Raw genomic sequence first — 15,974 nt, 5'->3', positions numbered from 1 at the left:
TGGGCGCCCTCAGGAGCAGGTACAGCAGAATGGTAATGGAGATCAGAAACTAACTGGGAACCAAGTAACTCGTTCTGTTCTTGAGCTGGGGCCAAAACAAACCCCACTGGTTCCTTCGCTATGGCGAGCTGCTGTGTCTGAAACAGCAGCAGCCTCTGCTCCGACCAGTTCTTTTTTCTTTTTTTTTTCCTTTTCCCATCGTAGTAAACAGCACAGAATAAAGTAAACTTCCCAGCCCTGGAAATAGAATTTGTATCAAAAGCATTAACCGAGGAGTGGAAGTGTTTCCCTCCACAGATTGAACCCAGCCACTTCGCAGCATGACTGAGTTTTAAATAATGTATTTATCATTTCATTCTGATAATTTCAAAAGCAGAAAGGCTGAACTGCTAGGAGCAGCATAACAATCTAAGACTTAGCTTCACACATCTAAACCAGCATGATCATAAGACAAATCCCTTTTTTAATATTTACATATGGTTAATATGTCCTACACATGGTTGTTGGTTGGTTTTCAGTCCTCCTGCTGGTTTCATACTGTGGTGGAAAGTCACTAATGCACGGCACAAAGCAGAAACATTACCAGGTAAAGTATAAATGTTTTCAAACCATCCCTAACACAAACTGATAAACCAAGTCAAACTTCTGATTTCACACAGTTCTGTACAGATACTCCAAAAATGCACGTAACTTCTAGTACAAAGAGATTGCTCTTTTACCTAGAAAAAATAAAAACTGAACACATTCTGATGGTCAGTTTTCTACAATCATTTGAGCAAGAAGTATAAATGATATCTTTGCCTTCCTAGCTACATTACCTTAGTTCAAATATAATGAAGCACTCAGGAACAAAACCAAATCCATTTATTCAGCTTGCAAAACAGGGATATTTTAAGATCATTGGAACCAATCTCAATCAAGCTGCTGTTTCAAATGTCATCATTACATCACAGATAAAACTAGCACAGAAATGACATTTTCCCATGTGTGACCAACTTAAGGTGAGTAAATCAGGAAACACAAAGTTAATATTTCACTGGTAGGAATAAAAGCTCCTACTGTGCATGCTTGCCTCCCATACCCCACATTCCAGTTGATGCATATTCAAATAAAAAACAACAATAAAAAACCCAAATCAAATATATCTGTCATGTTAAAAAATATGTTTTATGACAAATTTCCCAATTGAAAGTAATTTTTCTTTCATGTGCAAGATACAGAGAAAAACATTTTGTCATCTTTTTTTATTTTCAAGTAACCAAGAAGAATGAAAGGTAGGAAATGAAAAGGTTTTTTGCTTTTGATCTATGTTTTAAGAACAGATTACCCCTCTCAGCACTATTGGTTTTCCAGATGCATAGACTGAAGCAACTGAAGTTAATGGAAAAGTTACTTTCAAGTGTGAGGAGACAAGTGTGAGTTTACTGTAACATTCTGATATTGCAAATACACCACCCTTAACAGACCCCTGTGATTATCTCCTCCATAGGTGAATATTGGTGTGGCATGGCATGAGTCTCTTTGAAATCCTCTATCCAACAATGGGCTAAATCCACTAGGCTAGAACTAGCATACAAAATAACTTAGAGCCCAGTTCTGAGTGGTACATGATGCAAGGCTTTATTGGACATTCTGCCTACAAGACACACAAACACTACTGGCAGTTCTGTTAGAATGGTGGAACAAATACTTTAAGGATATGCATGAGTTAAGATAAAAAAAAATATAGCCAAGGAAAGTAGAAAATGTATTTTATTTATATGGAAAAGGCTACATCTGGATTTGTAAAAGGTCTGTGATAGTATTATGTTGCCCACACGTCACAAATCAGTTGTGAATAGCAACAAAATAGTTACATATCTTTCTACATACCAGTGCAATTAGTTCACATTGCAATAAAATTAAGTCAAGTATGCAACAGAATCAAAACCAAGTGTTTCTCCATAATCAGCATACAAAGATTTACAGTGCAAAGATCATTGTAGGTTTTAAGAAGTCTGCAGTCAGTCTTCAGAATATTTAATGGGTGAGATACTCCAATTATTTTTTATTAGCAGTTGTATCTTGTCAATACTGTGCACAAGCAAGTCTAAACTGAAATGACTTACATTGTAAATAAAACAGTCTATACAGTAAAAAAATACAAATTATATAAGAGAACTAACAAAAAGAAACTTGAACACACTTATGAAACAGACAACATACTTCAATGACACATACAGTATTCATCACATGAAAACAGCTACTTTTTCCAGCAAAAATAATTTCATTGATTTACAACTGAATTATAGATCTTGTAGTCTGAAGATGTAGGTGTCCAACTCTTAAAAACTATAATAAATGTCTTCTGCAAAGCATACAAAGAGGATAAATATTCTTACCAAAGTCATAAGGTTATTTTTGGAAGTTTGTTCTCTCTTGCTCCAGAAACACACTTACTTGGGTGAAAAAAAATTCAAGGAGTGTCACATTGAAACCATAAACTGTGCTCCATTTCCTTCTAATTTTGAAAAAAACTAGAATTTACAGTACTCTGTGGTATATGAAAATGTCTTCAAAAGTTTACATTGCATATTTCTGAGTCCATTCTCTTGCATGTCTGTTGTATCTGTACGTGCAGAAAGAAGGCATTACAGTGAAGAGCTGTTAGTGATACACTGACAATGGCCATGGACTTACTTAATACAGCTGGTACTGAGCTTTGCACCTCTGAGCAGTCAAAGAACACTAAAACAGTCTAAAAGCCACAAAGCACACACCCACTACACATTCAGTTTCTAAAGTTATCTACCAGAGCTGTCAGACTCAAACTCAGCTTCACAAGTTTGCATTAAATTGTGCATCCTTCATTTGTATTTCATAACTGGTTCCCTTATTTGCACCTTAACAGGAATTTGTTGTCAATTACTCCTAAAGGCATATGCTTATAAGAGTCTGACAAAGTTTACACATTTTAGTTCCACAAAATTCAGTATAATTAACTGGGATTTTATCCTCCGTTCTGCACTGCCAGCTGCATTTCAGAACTTGAAAAGAAAGTTTTCTGAAAAGCATTTTTTGCTGGGTTTTAAGTCTTGGGTCTTTTCCCAAACTGATTATCTTATAATTCCATAATCCCAAGGGTAAATGTCCTTAGAGAGTTGATAGCTTCCACTCTGGTCTTTACATTTGCTACATTCTACTCTTGAGACTGGATTCACTTTCTTGAGTCAACCAGAGAAAAATACTGACAAGTTTTTAACTCTTAAGATCAGTATATCAACCCATTTACTAATTGGTTTTCTTCTTGAGAATATGTTATCACATAAGTCCTTGGATTTTAACTTAAAACAAAATACTCATAGATAAATGCTCAGGGGTAACCAGCCATATCTTTCATTTCCTAAATCCAAGATAAAACAAAAAAAATATTTCTTCATGATAAGAAGATAAAACTACAGTTAAGACTCTGTATTTTCTCACTTTCCCTAGCAATGAATAAATTTAGAGATTTGGAGATGGAAAACCATCCCTCATTCACTTCCTTCACAAACAGGAGGCACAACAGAAATCACTAATAAGTAGGTGGAAAAAAAGTTGAGCCACAAATGGGGAGAAGCTGATGCACAACCTCCTCAACCTGAATACTATCTCCTTTGCAGAATGAGCTACAGCAGTCAGGCACTTCAGAAGTTACATGATTTGACTATTCCAGACATTGAACTGAGAGAAAAAGGCCATTTTAATCATTCTTAGTCTGGGCAGAGAAGTACTAGAGCACAGATGTCCATGCAACTTCTGCATCACTCCTCTGCTGCCTACTGCTTGAGGTAAAAGCAATTCTCAAATCTGCCTGAATCTGTGACGTGCTGAGCCACGGCATGCAGTGCAGGAAGTCTGCAATGGCTCAACACTGGAAAATAGGTACCAAATAAGTCAGTCAGTTAAACAGAAGCTCAAAAATTCTTCTGCGCAGGTTTTACAACCAGAGGATTGCAGTAGTGACAACTCATATTTGGCAAAGTAATTTTTCATGCAATAAATCTGTTACACAGAAGCATGAAGGTTTCATGTAATTAAGTATAAAAAAATTAGTTGCCAACAGCTGTGTATGCCTACAGTTTTCTACTTGCCATGGCTATTCCCAATATTTAAAGAGCTAATCCTGTGGAAATCTAAGAAAATAGAATTGCTAAAGTAAATACTGAAGGTGCACAGCAGCCAGCCATCTGCAAGTACCACACACACAGTTATGTATGTTATACTCACTTTTCCTTGTCTGACTTGTAGATCTGTGCAATATCTGGTACTAAAGGATCATCTGGATTAGGATCACAAAGTAAGGAGCATATGGACAATAAAACTAAATAAAAGAGACACTAGATTAAAAAAGTTAGTTTGCTTTATTTCTACAATTCTTTAACATATTCCAGTATACTGAAGGATGTGATAGGAGGGTATAGGAAAAGAATGCATATTAGTATCAAGCTGTCATTTAACAGCTCTGTCCAGAAATGTTTATACAGCATCATTTTTTCTAGGGCTTAAATAAACACCTGATACAAGGCCAGGGAATTTGCAGCCATGAACCTGAACCTTTTGTAATGATCTCTCCCCCACATCCTAGCTTAGGAACATTACCCAACTACAGACTACAGCTACATGTAGATACTGCTCAAACTAAGCTTTCCACCTGCAGCTAAGGTAACTAATTATTAATATTACATTGCCATGCAGTACTCTGTTTGTGCATATCCTTTTCCACTTCTGTGCTGACAATTATTCTCTCAATCATAAAATCATTTTACCCAAGTGTGACTTCCATTTTGGGAAATACTTGATCAGCATTAAATACAGGCATTCACTTCTAATTTCATATTAATTTCCTGGTATTGAACCAAGGAGGTTTGATTTTTTTGCCTAACATTTTCAAGCCATACTTTTCAGGCAATTTCTGGTTTTATGGTCAGAACTAATATGCATACAAGAGTACACAGTTAAATAATTCTAAATATGTTGTGAAAGGGGACTTCATGCTGCCATAAGAATCAACTATAGAATACCTTTTTTCCTCCCTGTTTTATCTTGTTAGCCAAGAGCCCACACCTATTTTCAGGAGTAGAAAGTTCAGCCACTTCAACACTAACTTATTTTAAGTGCCAGTAATATCAGAAAGTCAGGTTAGAATACATGGTCACACAGATGGTCAGAGGTGCTATAGTATGCTGTAAACTTTTGATTCAGTCAAACAAAGACTAGAAAGGAGAAACTTCCATGAATCACTGAGCTAATTTCCAGTTTATGAAATACATAATATCTGAACATGAGACCTGCTCCACTTTATTACCAAAGAAGTGCTCAGCAAGTAAAGAGATAGGAAAATGCTAAAGATCTAAAAATTTTACAGGTTTTCAGTTGTAGATGCCAGCTGTTAAACCTAAGTGCCAATTTTCATTTGCTTAATAACTAGAAGCAAGACAATTTTTGCATAGCTATAAAACAACTAATTTATGTGGAACAAAATGATACCAATTACACATAAGAGTAATTGATGTCTTTAGCAATCAGCTGAGGAAACAGAATATTAGACTTAGATTATATATGGCTTGTGAGGTTACTGCACAGGCCTGTAAACAAGAGAAGTTGTTTATCCAAGGTACAGCAACTGGACGTGCACAGGGCAATTTCCATTGGACAAAGCCCCACAATTTGTTCTGTGCTTGTACACCCAGTGCAGTGACACTGGCACACAGCTCAGAGAGCTCCCAAGCACAGGAGATGTGATATGGCCTCTTGACCTTTTGAGTCACATGAGGGATTTCTGTAATATGACTAAGTGTGCCTTAGCAATGTGAAGATGGGTGAGAAGAAACAACAGCACCCACATTTTAAGCAGCTTTTTAAGTGACACAAATGCCTGCAGCAAAAGAACTGCTAAACTGTTAACTCAGTGTTCCAGAAATCTACAGGGTGCAAGTTTTGAGAAAGCTTAACTAGGATGAGAATATTTTAATAAAACTTTTACTGATGACTGTGAAAGGAGCTACATTTTGAAATATTCATCTTACAAAGGAATGCAAACCAGAATAAATGATCTCATTTTTTAAAAAAGTGTAATTAAGACCTTAGTCCACACAAGGATGCTCAGGCAGCCTGAAGAGTCATCAACAGGCAATCATGTAAGCTCACACGACCTCAGCATCAGGGTTTCACATTTAGTCCCAAGTTGTGATTTTCAAGCCCTGCTCATCAGTTTCTCCTCCATTCAGCATGCACAGTCAGCTATCACATTTCAGGCTAAATGTACATTATTATCTTACCTAACTTGGTTTAGAATATTTCTTTGTGCATGCATTTTTTTTGCAATGAACTCCCAATAAACTGCACAAGATCTTGGATCATAACAAGAACTCCAATGGAATTTGCCTCTTCTAAAACATGCAGGATAAGTTTGTTCCCACTGTTTACCTTTAATACACAAAAAAGTGCCATGGCAATGTATGCAGCTTCACACATGCATTAAATCAGTGAGTTTACCTTTAGAAACAGTCAGAGCTGGTGACCATTGTGATCTCAAGATATCAAGACAAATACTCCCATTACTGTTTATGTTTGGGTGATATATTTTTGTTGTAAAAGCAATCTGTAATAAAAAACAAATTAAAAACAAATAATATCAGATTAGGGTTATTACATTTGGAATCCTTAACATCATCCCTTCCTTTCCAGTCGTATCAGATCTGCCAGCACAATTTTTTGACAGTCTTATCACCATCCATGAAGAACATGTATACTATGGCTCATCTTTCTGGTTTAACTTCCAAAATTAAGCCTCAAAGAATAAACTTTGAGCTAAAAACTTTATTTCCTTAAAAGAAAAGACTTACCTTTGGTGGTTTGAAAGGATAATCTGTTGGAAAGTGTACTGTGAGAAAAAATACTCCCCCTTGATATGCACTATCAGGCTGAGAAAAAAACAAAACAGATAAAACAGATTAATGTATTTCAGCTCTTTTGGAGCTTCCCTTCTTCTAAAGAAAATCCATTTTTCCCCAGTACATAACCCACTATGGGCCATGAACTGGGAAGGCACAGAGAGAACTGAACCCTCTCAAGTGTGGCTTCTACTGCAGCAGCACAGCACAATTACAGAGCATTGCCCTTGTGGGGAGAAAAGACAGGGAGCTCCATGGCTTCACTGCACTGAAGGGAGCACAGAAACCACAGCAGGTCCTCCAAACCCTGTCTCTGTGCAAGACCACAGCTGCTCTGATCTTCCTCCATTCTTCAGCTACAAACACACTTACCCTAACAAGTGGTTTCTCTTTGCTGATGCAAAGAGTGGGATTTTCCAACAGAATTCACTTCATCATGATGATATCAGGGAGTTTTAAAACACCCAACATTTTTGTGACCTGCACAAATCTGTGCACATGCCTTTTGTTAGACAACATGAGCACAAGTTTACATCTGGGTTGTACACTATCAAATAAAATAAGCTCCATCTAAAAGCCCTCTGCAACTCCACTCTTGTTTACAGTTAGCAACTTCAGTATTAGAATGCACCCACTCTTCCTCCTTTCAGATGGATGAATCTTCCAGGTTGATCATCTATGAAAAGCAAGCTCCATATCACCAACTCAGACACCACAGCTGACTAATTAAACACCTCTAACTTCATGAAGAAGAGGGATTTTTGAGGAGTTACAGAAAGCACCTGGTACCACACTAATAAGAACACCAATGTCACCCTAAAGTTTTAACTATTCACAGCCCAGCTGAAAGTGGCTGCTGTGTTCACAGAAACCCAAATGAATCCTTTTGTCGCAAAAAGAGAAGCAAGGTATTACATTTTAAGGGGCATGATTCTTATACTTACAGGTCCCATAATAGTTGCTTGCCAGTGAAACACTGAAAGGCAAAAACAGATACAACAATTAGAGATTTCCTGAGCCTTTCCAGAACTGAAATGTACTGCATGTTCTAGGAAGAGCTTACAGTCATCTCCAACAGGGCCAGCAGAACAGTGGGCTGGGGGATCTCGCTGCAGATCACTTAGCTCCTGCAAGAAACACAGAAATATTTCAAAGACATGAAAATCCATACCACTTGGGAGCATCCCTTCAAAAGTGGGAACACAAACAAATTTTATTAAATCCATGGGCATTTTTGTGGTATTTTGATAAAACAGTCAACTTGAAATGTTCATTGAAACTGAAAATGCTTTTTTGCCAGACGGCCTGCAGCTAACACTGTGCTAGAAATTAATATCTGAAAGAATTTAAGAGTTGTAACCAAGTTCACAGGAAGTTCAATATACTTGAAGGAGACAAAATAAAGAAGAAAGATTTCTTGATTAGTCTGTAAACTCACAGTTTAATTTAGTTGGGTGCTAATCTGATCATTCCCTTAGCTTTTGATTTTACAAAAGTTTCTGTATTGTTCTGAGTCTGCAGACATCAGCTGAGCTAAACTGGCTCATAAAATGTTTGCAGCCTGCCTGGAGATGATGTATGAACATAATATAAAGGGTCCTAACTAAAGTGGAAACTAAAGAAAAAAATATTAGCCCTACACCTTATTTACCTTGATTCAATTCCCTGCATGCTTGCTTTTTTTTTTTTGATTGACTAATTAAAAACTCCCAAGTTGAAACTTAAACACTCAGAGGAGCTTTTGGTGGTCAACTGATTTATTTCTCTTGCTGGAGTCCACACAGTCCCAAATAATTTAAAATTATGTGATTTCACAAAGCCAGCACTGTTTTTTATCTGATTTATCATCACTATTTCAAACAAGACAGGCAGCAATGTTAGTTCATCTTCCTCATTTAATTCAATATATTCCCTTTTGATGTCTGAACTATCACTGTACTAAGAAAAGCTTTTACAGTTCTAGGCTGATAGAAACTGTGCTATAGGAACTTTAATGACTACATGCAAGTACTTCCTTTGAAATAAGTTAAAAGGTGTGTGTTTGTAAGTAACTCAATTCCTTATTCAAAACACACACATTTAAGTCAGCAATAGACATAAGCAGGTCTGTGAGTTTACCTTAAGGAGTAACACCAGAAACATTTCCACTCAAAATACATTAGTCAAGGTAACTACTTACAAAATCAAGGTTTAAATTAGAGCTAAGTTTAACTCAAGTGTAGAACTGGTGTACTTAGTGTGATCAGGCCTTACATATAATTTGAAGGGTTAAAAATCTGCATTTCTCAACTGCTGTGATGTATTTTTCAACTTATGACATCCAGTAAATATTTCAACTCAATTTACCATGGACCCAACACCTAAATTTAGCCAGACTTATAGATCCACTCTTGGCCCTGAAATCAAAGAAAAGCACTGCACCATTTCTTACTACTGCTTTGAAGTGACTTCTCACAATCTTGTGATTTCAAACAAGAAGACACTTTTTCCTATACTGAAATAGCACAGGTTGGCAACTGGCATTACTTGTGTGCACTTTATTCTGTTGGTGACACTGTATGCTGATCCAGAAAGGACACTCTGGGCTAGACTTTAACTAATAAAGGCACTTTAGAAATGCAGTTCCTATTTTAATCAGAGGATTCAGATTTCATTAAGGAATGATTCAGAGAACCAGCTATTTATGCAAAGGCACTGCCAGTACACACAGGGAGTCAACAAATCTCAAGTTTCCAGCAGTCCCCAAACATGACCAGCAGCAGAGCTGGTACAGGCACTGTTTTCTCCAACTTGCAACTCAAGATCTAACCTAACAGGAGAAAATTAATTCTTGTACACACACTAAAACAACCCAACCAAAACCAAACAGCTGCACTACAGCACCAAAAACAGAGAACTCACACTAACAATCATGCATTTTGCAACAGTCTTTATTGACTACTAAATTCAAGGCAGTAAGTGGAAAAATACATAGCTTAAACTTTTCAGAAAGTCTCTGCAGTATACGCAAACATTCCATATGAATATAGGAACTACCAGGTAACCACTCAGGGTCACAGGTCCGTAATAGTGCTTTTGTTGCTACATGTGTTCATCAAGATCTTTACATACCCCCAAACCACACAAATTTGTTTTCTTTCATATATACACATGTACTTAAGAATTAACAGAACTGGGGAATGCTCCTTGGGTATACACTTCAATTTGTTCAGGCAAAAAGGCACTGACATCTGTTCATGATTAGAAAAAACCAGCAAATATTTTTCATCTTACATTGATGAGACCCACAACTATAAACTCTTGTAATTAATATTTCCTAACAACAATGAGGAAAAGGTTCTCTTCAATCAACTTCAGCAAATGAGAGCAATGTTCACAAATACATTCTGAGAGCTTCTGCACCTAAAAAACATAAAGCCAGATCAAACCTCAAAATCAGCAGAGCAAATTCAAGCTGCATTTTGCATCCATATGTGAAGCAAACTTCAAAATCAGTAGAGCAAATTCAAGCTGCATTTAGCATCCATATGTGAAGCTAGTGTGGTTTAAAAATACAAGTGGTAACATGATCCAACAGTATGAACAGTTTGAATCTTTATATACAGAAATTCAGATCAAGCTGTGATAAAAAGGAAGAACTACTCAGATTTACATTGTTGATTAGGCTGTTTAAGCTTTAGGTTCAAAGCAACATTATCTGCAGAGCTCTAAGATTTAGGTTCAAGCTTTCCTACACCTTTAGAAATGAGGCAAGGAGATACTCAGATGTCCCTGAATCAGACTGACCTGCCAGGGCCCAGAATTGAACACTGCAGAACAGAAATGAAGATCCTCTAAATACATGTAGAAAAACTTCTTCATAACTGTAAATATTCATGAAAGAATGAGAACACAAGAATTCTTTATACAAAGCACAGATGCTCTTTAGAAGGCCAAAACTTGGCTTTAAGGGACAAGGCTGAAGATTCTCAAAGTTTAACATGCTGAAACCTCATCAAGAAGCACAAGCATGTGAGGCACTACAGTCAACACCAGAGACTGCCCTGTAGTTTAAAGTTAATTTTAAGTTAAGCAGCTTTGTCCAAGCTTTATGGATTATTACCATGCAGCTGCATGAGGCAGGTCTGGTCACTTCAAGGGTCTGCACGAATACTTTTAGTCACTGGTACAGAAAGTGCAAGATGCACATATGCTGACAAACAGGATCTATAGCTCAAAGCAGATTCATTTCAAAAGAGAAAGTCACCACTATAAATTACAGTGTACACTGGTGCAACATCTTTCATGAGAATACACAAACCCAAGATTCTGTCTGCAAGAGATGCATCAGAAGGATGAGTTATTTCAAACACTGGGGAATGTGACAGCATGAAAGTACCTCTCAAGAGCTCCAACACATGCCAGGATAAACGTGCACAGAGAAAAATACCTCAGCTGGGGACAGTGTAGGAATAAATCCTCTAATCCTCTCATACAAAACATTTCAGGGTAGAATAGAATACTAATGGTTAACATACTACTGGAGATGGGCAAAGCCTCCAAATTATATTCACTTGCAACACACACACTCCTGAACAGCCCTGTAGATAGCATGAAGAAAAAATTCAAGTTTAACAGCTGTAAAAAAACAGTCTGTGGTAAGTTATAAACATTGGAGACATTTCTGAATGTGCAGACTAATGCCCATGGTCAATGAATAATACAGGACATATTTCATAAAAGTATGAAGTTGAAGACTGCAAGGCCAATTTAACACTTACATGCTTGATTAGCATCCAGGTTTTTCTCCCAAAAAGCTATTGGAATAACATTGTAAAAGATATTTTGGTGATAAGGAAATTAATGTTCTCAGCATAGAAGTCCTAAACATGTCTTTTTTCAGTCTAAAAAAATTCAGAAAAAAAGACTGCAGATTATCTGAAGACCAAAATAAACTGCAGACAGCATCACTAAAAGCTATTTTCATTCTCCATACACCACAAAACCACAACCTTTCTCCACACTATTATTTAAAATATAGATTTATATTTGTCAGTTGTGTTCTTAATTTCTTGCACAAAATGCACTGTAGACCACAGATTTATTTCCTACCAATTCTATGCATACACTGCTGCTTGGAACCATTTGTCATAAAACTCCACAGTGATCATACCTAAGACTAATTAAAGAATTCTCTGGTTCTTCACAAATTTGGTAAATATAAAGCACATATGTATAATAAGACTTATTGCTATAATGATTAGTCAGTAATAAATATTCTATTTCCATACATTGTTCTAATGCAAAAAAAATATTGTAAAATATGTAGTATCTCAGCTGAGGACTTGAAAGTAAATGCAACATTTTATGTTAGAGCCAAAAAAGTTTCCTTGTTATGTCAATTACCATCTAAAGGCTGCAGGTTTAAAGTCAAACTCTAAACCACAAATATCAATAATTTTTATTTGAGTCAATTTACAGTAACAAAAGTTATTTTCAACATAAATTTAAGTTAGTATGTCCTGTTAGCCCATGCATATATGAAACACATACTGAGCCACAGAGACATATTTCATTGCTCATTGAAACCATTCCGTGTTTGAATGAATGCTTCTATTCCTACTGAGTTGGAGGAGAAAACCAACCAAGCATTTCTGTATCAATAAGGTAAAAACAACAGCTATTTTTAAAGCAGTGTTCAAATCTATCTCCTCCTTCTTGGTTTCAAAATGTCTCCTAAAATCTGTTGAAGTCCTGAACAAAAGTATGTACAAGACAGCTGAGCATTAACAAGCACATCAACCTCCCACTAACACTGGGGGAGCACCCAGGTACAGGACTGGTGATTAAAACAGGTACAGGACTTAGGATGCAAACAATCTCAGCTGCAATATGGAACTACCAGGATGGCAAACTCTGCAAATTAGATATGTGAACAAAGAATTTGGAACAGGAACCCCAGGAAAATGGTTCTGCATAAGACAGATGGGGAGAACTGAGACCTACAGAACCTGACAGCCTGAATTACTTTCCACCTTTCACAAAAGTCATGGTATCTCACTTTTCCAGAGGTGGCAAGGATAAAGGCTCCTTTGCATAATATTTCTTCTCAACTAAAAAACCTACACTATTTATTTCGCTTTGATCATTTGCAACATCTGGAAGTTACACTGCCCACAAAGATGTGTTGCTCTTTCACTGCCCCAAGGAACATCACAGACAGAGTAACTGAACTTTTTTGACAGTGTAGAAACTCAGTGCCTCTCTCATACAATGGTGAAGCAAAGCACTCACAAGGCAAACGAACACAGGATCCTCAGCTTGTGATGAGTAAGAATCCTCCAGCCCCAAACTCTCTGAGGAACTCTGAGTCTGTCATGGACACTGCTGACAGCTGTGCCTGCAGAGCAGGGCTGCATGTCCTCACTGTTCCTCCACCTGCAGCACCAGGATCAGATACCTCCAAGTGCAGTGAGCAGCTTCTTCACTGCTTACTCAGCTGCCACTTTTAAGAAAGCTCCCAAGCACAGTCTGTTTTTCTGTGACTAGGGTACAGTCTTGGAATTCCACATGCTGTCCTCCTTTGAGAAGCCCCTTGAAGACAGTCAGCCAAAGGCAGGATGCAATGATACATGGGGCAATATTACTTAGAAATCAGAGTCCCAACCAGGATGACAAAAAATATGCTTACTGACAGGTTGACATATTATAGCTTTGCTTTCTTCAGAGGTGTTGTCACACTGAATGCTCAAATTATCAAAATTACTGTGAACAAACACTCAAGCTTGACACCAAAATCCCTTAGCTTCGTTTAAGCACAATTCTGAAGCACCCTAAACCCACAGAAGTTTAACTCCAGACAGTATGTCTAGACTGATGAGCTCCCAGGCAATGCCACTGTGTTTGCTGACAGTGTTTTGTTGTCCAAAGAATTCCTCTAGGCACTCTGAAACCACAGCACTTCCTCTGCTTCAGATCTTATCCCTTCCTATTCTTCAGATACAACACAACTATCAACCTTCACAGCCGGTCTGAAACACCAGGAAAGTAATCAAGATAAACATACCAACATACAAATACATTTCATCTACCACTAAACTTCCATCTCAATGATTTTTGGGGAAAATTTTATGAATTACATCAAAACAATTTGTCTTTTCAAACTTCTCCACTTCATTTTAACTTTCCATTTGAAACAAACTTATTTCCTTGCCATTCCCTTTCCTCTTCTACTTCTTCAGAGACAGACTGCTAGCCAAATCCCTCTAGCAAAATTTTTTCTTCTCCTGGAAAGGCAGAACAGAGTGATGAGGGTAGTTAATGGAAAAAAAAAGAAAGCCAGCAGTAGTCATTTCTGCAGCAAACTAGAAGCAAGGGGTAACTAGTTCTGAATTTAATCTCAACTCTTTTGGAGGTCCTTACCCAATATCTCTTCATGTTTCAGGCAGAAGTTATTGTAAAACCAGGAAATCTCATAGCACCTCACAGTCATCAGGTTGGAAAGCATCACTTTATTTTGAAAGAGCAGAAACAGAATTTAATAAGGCTAACAGAATGAAAGATACTTAGATAAAAAGTCTAACCATAATTTCACATCTATCAAAAGTTCTTAAATGCCACATTAAAGAGAATTGTGGCTTTCCAATATGTATGAACATCTCTAAAGCAGAAAGAAAGTTACACAGGGAACATGATAAAAGTATGAAGGCTAATTCTATTCTAGCAGGACTTATTTGGAAAGCCCCAAACCATCACTACATCTCAAAAATACTAGATTACCTGACTCTCCCCTTTGTCTGTTTATCTCAGCAGAAAGAAGCTGGACAAGAATTGCAAAGAGATGGTATTCAAGATCCTTTTCTTGAAACTAGGGTAAAGAAATGTTGAAGAATATGTGCGAAATTGAAGTGGCAACAAGAGGCAAACCATTTGTATAATATGCAGAAGCAAGACAAAGCTATTGCTGAAGAAAACCACTGTGGTAATTTGATATATTGGTCGAATGGAACATTCATGACAAACATGTGATATGAAGGAACAAAATTGTCCTGTAATTGCACTGTGTGTAAAGGTATAAGCCTTGCAGTAATAGACCGGTAAGCAGTATGCACTTTCTGGTAGAAATCCATCCAAAGTTGGTATCTACTGTAGGGTATCCCAAATCTGTCTACTGTGGGGTTAATCGGTCACTACAGAATCCTATTTCTGCAATACCAATGGCTTCCGACAGCAAAAGGGAATCCTGCACGAGAAATAATCACATCGTCACGTAACCAGGATAGCTCTGATGCCGCCCTAAACATAGCACAGCAACAGCAACCAAACACGGCGGCTTCTGTTCCGCGGCCAAAGCCCGAACCTCCGCTCCCCGCCGGTGCGACAGCCGGTCCGTACGGTACAGCGACCGGCTCAGCCTCGCCAAACAAAAGGAAACCGGCAATTCACAACTCGAACCAGGCCATTTACACACACCGGCCCAAAACACCACAACTGGGATACGCTCAAAGGTCACACCAAGAACTATGCTGACAACACTTCTTAACCCTGCCCCGAGCACGGCGCGGAGCAGCCGAGCACAAGGGCAGAGACCGATGCTGTCCCTGCGCCCGGCTGAAGGCTCCCCATAGCACCGCGGCTTTCCCCGCTCCCGCACCGCCCGGAGCACCGCGGCTGCTCCGCGAACGGCGCCCTAAAGCACCGACTGGGGCTGCGGGGCCTTCCAGGAGGCAGAGTCCCGAACCCGTGTGGCCGCCGGCGAGAGCCCCCCTTGCCCGTCCCACACCCCCTCTGCTTCCCCGGCTGCCGGCGAGGCAAGGACGAGCCCTGGCAGAGAAGGCGCGCGGCAGCGACTGCCGCGACACCTCTGCTGAGCCCGCTCCGGCCGCCGCCTCAACCCCGGCAACAAGGGGACAGCCCCGGCCACTACCCGAGGGCAGGGGAACCTTTCCGCCCCCTCCCACGGCTCGGCCCCACTCACTTTTTGTATCCGCTTCAGCGCCATGGGAACGCGCGGCGGAAGCGCGAAGCAGGCGGCGGGAGCGCGGGGCGGGAGCGCGGCCGGGGCGGGGCGGGCGGCGGGAG

At 38.8% G+C, this 15,974-nt stretch overlaps 1 protein-coding gene across 2 annotated transcripts; it reads right to left on the bottom strand.

The window, feature by feature from the left end:
- Positions 1 to 850: 850 nt before the first annotated feature.
- UBE2D1 (ubiquitin conjugating enzyme E2 D1) lies at positions 851 to 15,957 on the bottom strand. Of its 2 annotated transcripts, none has more exons than XM_058810330.1 (7): positions 15,871 to 15,957; positions 7,978 to 8,041; positions 7,859 to 7,890; positions 6,867 to 6,944; positions 6,517 to 6,622; positions 4,249 to 4,342; positions 851 to 2,608 (listed from the first exon to the last, which is right to left on the bottom strand). In XM_058810330.1, the coding sequence occupies exons 1-7, from the start codon at positions 15,892 to 15,894 to the stop codon at positions 2,563 to 2,565; spliced, it is 444 nt and encodes a 147-aa protein (XP_058666313.1). In that variant the 5' UTR covers positions 15,895 to 15,957; the 3' UTR covers positions 851 to 2,562. The 2 variants fall into 2 exon arrangements, with proteins under 2 accessions (XP_058666313.1, XP_058666314.1); XM_058810331.1 differs by having other exon boundaries at positions 4,249 to 4,300.
- Between the last annotated feature and the right edge of the window lie 17 nt (positions 15,958 to 15,974).

Source organism: Ammospiza caudacuta, chromosome 9 (assembly GCF_027887145.1).
Source record: "Ammospiza caudacuta isolate bAmmCau1 chromosome 9, bAmmCau1.pri, whole genome shotgun sequence".
NCBI lineage: Eukaryota > Metazoa > Chordata > Aves > Passeriformes > Passerellidae > Ammospiza > Ammospiza caudacuta.
The sequence above is the reverse complement of the archived record's forward strand: the minus strand, read 5'-3'. Positions and strand labels throughout refer to the sequence as shown.

Coding starts and splice junctions, on each gene's coding strand:
- UBE2D1 (XM_058810330.1), bottom strand. CDS start 15,894: ATGGCGCTGAAGCGGATACAAAAA. Junction 6,945..7,858: donor AAGCAACTATTATGGGACCT/GTAAGTATAAGA, acceptor TTTTTTTCTCAG/CCTGATAGTGCATATCAAGG. Junction 4,343..6,516: donor AGCTCTGACTGTTTCTAAAG/GTAAACTCACTG, acceptor TCTTTTATTTAG/TTTTATTGTCCATATGCTCC.